Below are 6,000 nucleotides of genomic sequence, written 5' to 3'. Positions count from 1 at the left end.
TTTCAAATATCTTATCCTAATTCATTTGAATATTTTAACTAAGTTTTTTGTTGCGCATTCACCATTTTTACAACTGTTGTTAAAAATGGCGAATGCGCGACAAATCCAATAGATATGTCTATATTGATGTGTTACTGAATTAAATGCAAAATCAATTACCAAGTACAATGGCTAGTTATGGTTTCAATGAACTGAAAATGTATTGCCATAGTTACACTTTCGAGGTCAACACGCATTGCGTTAAACGACAGCGATAAGCTTGATGTTTTAAATCAGTTAATGCGGTTAACTGCTGAAACGACATGGGAACATGTTACAGTATTATTGGCTAAAGGGCAAAGCCGCAAAGATTCAATGTCTAATTGTACTGTAATATTTTCAACATATAAATCAAGTAAATCAAGTTTGTTTGTCTTATAACATAATTGACTGATGCACGGATATGTCATCACATGCCACATTATTCGGTCGAATCCAACAAATATTAATTATAATCTGGCAATGATAAATGGCATTTCAATTTGATTTATTGTCATGTTGTTTTTGTATCGTTAATTGCTGGAAAATGGGCTGCGTCAATTATGAAAGCACTTGATATCTTCCAGTTATTTGTAAAACAATTGTTTGGAATTTACAAGCTGCATTCAAGCTCTGTTCGTTATTAAAAAAAGACCAAAGGAATCTGTTCGTTTCTTATTCAAATTAAACTCGACGTGGTTGGATTCACGGAAATAAGAAATGCGAAACTGTTCCCTTATTTCCGTGAAATTATAAATTGTGGAGTGGAATTGTGGAAAAATGAGCTAAAACTAAAATGATTTTGTTCTCGTCCCAGGAAGTAATCTAGATGAACAATCACCTCCTAAAAGCACGAATGAATATACGGAATTATAATTTTCAGAAACAACGAAGGCTGTTTCAGTAAATTAATTGCTCCAATAAGTCTGAACTTGACAACGTTTTTTAATGATCAGTGATTTATAACTAAATATTTTATCTTTTAGTGTATCTAATGATGTAAGATATCACTTACAGTTTTAAATAATTCCAGGATATTTTATAAAAAACAAATATTTCCAATATAATTAATCTGGTGTGAACTGAGCATATTAAAATATTTCAGTAAATTTAACAACAGTAGCAGTGACATATTTATTAATGATAATAATAATGAATACCAATTTATTAAATTTGTTTTCTACTTTCAGTTGACGTACTCGTGACGATTGCGCGTGGGCTATAGCCAAATAGCCGGTTCGGGATGCGCGCAGGCGAGGACTACAGCGAGCTGGCCGACCTGGGCGGCGGTCCCTACGGCGGCCGCTACGCCGGCGGCGGCGGCGGCGGCGGTGGCTGGGGACGGACGCCGGGACGGGGCGGCCGCACGGCGCCCGTCGCCGCCGAGGCCGAGGACGTGTTGGGACCGAACGGCAGTCCCAGAGGCTACAGCCGCGGCCGTTCCGGCCTCTATTACTCGCCACCCGGCACCTCCTACACCATCGTCGAGAGGCCGTCATCCGTTATGCACCACCACTCGCCTCGGGAGTACCAGGCCCACTACAACTCCCTCACCAGCCCCAGAGGTTCGCCCCGTACTAATAACTAAACCAGATGGTTAGTTATATTTTTTTAAATCACTTTCAGGTACCTACTTAGGTTCGAACCCGAACTTCTCGTCGAGTCGCACCCCGTCCGCCACGAACAATAAGAAGCGCCCCATCTCCCCCGAACAAGTGTTGCGGCTGTTCGGCACGGGCGGTGGCGGAACGGGCGCCGGATCGACTGTGGGCGGCGGTGTCAAGACGGGCGGTGGCAATCCGGAACGGCCTCGGCGCTCGCCCGCCAGCAGTCCACCCTCGACGACGCACCAGGTCAACTATCGGGCGGTGCCCACCTACGCGACTCCCAACATCCACGAGCTGGCCACGCGGACGGTTACGATGGTCAGGGAGCCGCAGGACGGGACGCACGGATTTGGGATTTGTGTCAAGGGCGGGAAGGAAGCTGGTAAGAATTAGAACGTAGACGTTGTGGGGACTGTACACATAACATATTTTTTAACATTACAAATACAAATAAAAATAGTTTACAATTTTGGTGAATGCGCCCATGTGATATGTCTGTGTTAATTATGGCAAGTACGTAGTTATAATTATGGCGAATGCGGAGTTAAAATTATGGCGAATGCGATGTTATGATTATGGCGAATGCGCACTTTATTTAAACTCTTTTATAGGAATATTTCATTTTGATGAACTCATATATTATATATTATATATCACACATATAAAATTAATGTTTTTGATAATAAAATGGGAAAACAACAAGTGGTAAGCTTTCTTATTATGCATATACATTGATTTAAAGATTTTCCTTTGCTGCACTTGTGATTAAATAATGTTATGCTAAAAATAATTTAATGCGTCACTTTTTATAGTTATAAAAATGTTTGAAATTGGTGGTTTTTATCCATTTAATCGTTAATTCGTTATAATTTACAAGTATGTGGCTGGTTTATAGCCACTACGCCCTCCCTTATCTTCTCAGTCAGCTTTCATAAATATGCAAAAAGCAGTAACTAAACAGTTGATTTTATTACCACGTCCGCAATAAAGTAACAATCACGTCCGATATCCTCTGGTGATTAACCTGCGGAAAATGAACTGCAACCAACGAGAAAAATAATTTCGACGGTTCGGTCTTGATAAACATATTTCTCCGTTTCTCTGTTTGGAAATGTCTGCAATAATTGATGTAATATTTCATTTTAATGTGTGCGGCTTTGCCAGCTGAAAAACCACCGACTATTTTGAATTTCAAATCATTTTGCAATGCGTGCCATAAATGTTTGTTCTACATTCCCTCTATGAGCACGAATATAATATAAATATATTTGTTTTAGCATTCGTTTTTTGCGGGATTAGTGCTGGAATGTAATCGACCATTCAAAATTAGAGTAAAAACTTTATGGAACGCAGGCACGTTCGTCCGGAATAAACGAGCACAAAGTTTAACGCTTTCATTTTGTAATTACAATTTAGGAAAACGAAATAAATTTGGGCGTAATCACACATTCTGTTAACCTAAATAAATATATCAGTATATGTAAAGAATGATGAATGATGAAGTGAATGTGTCCAATAGACAAATTTGAAAAACCCGTACTTTTACGTAACGTTATTTCCAGGAGTAGGAGTGTACATATCTCGAGTGGAGGAAGGAAGTGTGGCTGAAAGGGCCGGCCTGAGACCTGGAGATTCAATACTCGAAGTTAATGGTACTCCATTTACGGGGATTTCACATGAAGAAGCGCTCAAAGTAAGTTCACATTTTATTTATTGTTTAAACTCGAGGGGAAATGAAATCTGTCAAGGCTCTGCGCCACTGAATAAGCTGCGTTTTGTCCACGACCTGCCCTGAAAACCCACAATCTTAATTTGAATGTTTTCAATGAAATGCGACCCGACAGCTCTTTTATATTTTCCATCCAATAATCATCCAAAGGTTTACTAGATCTATATAATATTTAAAAGTAAAATACTATTGATTTTTAAGTTTAACAGTAGTTATTTTTAATTATTTTTGTTTATTATTACTTTTTTTTTAAATTAAACAGTTAATTATTAATGTTTACAAGTAAGTTTATGATTTCTTAATCAAAACTTGTAATAGTCTAGCACCTCCAGATATAAATATTCAAGTTTTACTACGAAAGAAATTCCTTAGCCAAGTTTAATATCATATCTCATATTCTCTCTTGTACCCGCCCAGATTTTTAATAAACAAGATCTCCCGAGACGTTTCATATTCAGAACCCGGATCACAGTCAGATGCGAACGGGATAACGCCGATGTTGTTTTATGTTTTGTTCGGGTCATTTTTCACCAAGAAAATACCAGCTAGAAATTTTCATCACGGATGACTGGAAAGTGCAAATTGACGAATGGCCGAACATATCGGAATACTGAGCGGGGAAAATGGACTAAGAAAAAGTTTGTCGTCGGTATTCATGGCTCGAGGCACGTTTAGAATTCGGTATACCTTTTGCAGGTTCGGTGTTAATTGTGGAACAAGGAAGTTGATGATGGGTAAAAAGGTTACCGTGAATTGGGTCATTTACGAAGCCAAGCTATTAAGCGGGGAAAAGTTATTGGTTTTTAATTATGTCGTAATGTTCTGGTCATTATTTTAACGATTTTTTTCGGACCTACTTTGTTAACTACTTATGTTATTTATTTGTTTTATTCTTAAATTACCTCAACAATAAAAAGATTAATAAATTAATGTATAGGGTGTCTTCCAAAAGTTCTTACAGAATTTTTCGATTAAATCTCGACGTTAAATGGGCAAAGTTATTTATTTCTTTGTGAGATTAAAGATATACATACCCACTTACCTTTTCATTCTTTTAGAAAACTTGTACCTATACATCTTGGTGTCGTCTACAATTATTAATTACCTAATTCCTGAAATGATCTCTCCTCTTCCTCAGTATTGATTGTCCATAGAAAAGCAATAACATTAATAAATATTTAATCCGGGGGTTGGAATTCGAATCCGACCGAACACGCCACCACACTATCGACCATTTTGCCAATCGGGTTTCTCAGCGTGCATATTTAAAAAGTTAAAAGTGCCTGTCAATGTTGTGTACATTTCCGTGTGTGCAATGGTGCAATCGTGATGTCATTTTTGTGAGGGGTGTCGGATTATCGGAACGCCGACATGATATCGTGTGTGACAGGTGAATTAGTGCAGTTATCTTGTATGTATTTTAGTCCATAATGTGTGTTATTGTTCATTACTGGTTTTGTATTGTGTATCGAGTTCCAGTTCATTTGCCTGTAGGAACAAATCGATAAACACGGCCAATAATACGTTCCAATTTCGCATTTTACCTAATACTAGCTGCTCTGGGAACACGGCAAATTGGTTCTAGCTCACTAATTAAGCGTTGCGACTGATGCTGATAATATACCAATTAAATTAGTTCATTTAATGTACGTTGCTTACAATAACAGTCATTTTACTTCCCTTTCCCATAAGATCTTTTATTGCACACATTTAATGGAATATAAGGATTATCTTTTAATTAATTATAACGCTAATTCACTTAAAAATTAAAGTAGTAAAATAGTAAGAGATAAACATTTCGAAGACACCCTATCTATATATTATTATTATTATAACAATTTTTTCCTCATCATTTTTTTAATTTGTTTTTACTAAAGTTGTTTTGCGTGTGACTGTTTCATACTTCAGTCACATCACGGATCTGTAATTTAATTTTGGCAAAAACTTTAATAAAAGTTCATTTGTTTGGTATCGCACGCCGAAAGTTTCGACGCTGACACGTGAAACATAGTGCCGGATCCGTCTGTCAATCTTGTTCCGGGGTGTTACGTTTTTTTGCACAGGCGAATTTTACTTGCATGATAAATGTAGCTGAACAAAACTGAAAATTTGATTTGCAGCAAATTCCTGTTTTCATCCGCGATAATACATGAAATAACAAATTGTGTGCGCCCACTATTTTTAAAACGCCTCGTGTTTACCCATTTTTTGATTAATAAAACATGCTGGACTATACTAAACTAGGTTAGCCTAGCCTAATCCAGAAAAATCAGTCATTAAAGTGTAACATTGTTTCAAGATGAAAATGACTAGTTTCAACCATAAATCCAGAGGGTTTTTTTGTATTTTCAAACATTAGTTAGAAGTACTTATTAGAAACATTTGAAACAATGTATCAAGCTAAAAAAAGACATTACTGAAAGTTTTTTGGGCCTATATTATTTATAATTAATGATAAACAAAATTTATATGTATGACTTTTATATTTACTGGATTGAAACTAAATTGAGTTATTACAATTATGTTCGTAATTTAAATTTACAATGAAAAATTGCAAAACAAAATTGGTTCTTTGAGAATTTACAGTACGTATAAATTTTAATTTTAAATAGATGGAATCTTTTCGCTAAAAGGCAACAAAAATGA

General features: G+C 36.6%; 1 protein-coding gene across 1 annotated transcript in view; it reads left to right on the top strand.

Moving 5' to 3' along the window:
- Positions 1 to 1,261: 1,261 nt before the first annotated feature.
- LOC109594267 (whirlin) overlaps positions 1,262 to 6,000 on the top strand; it is a 56,447-nt gene continuing 51,708 nt past the window's right edge. The window contains exons 1-3 of the mRNA XM_049966279.1: positions 1,262 to 1,583; positions 1,645 to 2,007; positions 3,188 to 3,318. Coding sequence (XP_049822236.1) covers positions 1,262 to 1,583; positions 1,645 to 2,007; positions 3,188 to 3,318 — 816 coding nt within the window. The remainder of the gene's footprint in view (positions 1,584 to 1,644; positions 2,008 to 3,187; positions 3,319 to 6,000) is intronic.

Source organism: Aethina tumida, chromosome 4, assembly GCF_024364675.1.
Source record: "Aethina tumida isolate Nest 87 chromosome 4, icAetTumi1.1, whole genome shotgun sequence".
Classification (NCBI taxonomy): Eukaryota; Metazoa; Arthropoda; class Insecta; order Coleoptera; family Nitidulidae; genus Aethina; species Aethina tumida.
Note: the sequence above shows the minus strand (reverse complement) of the source record. Positions and strands in the feature narration are given on the sequence as shown.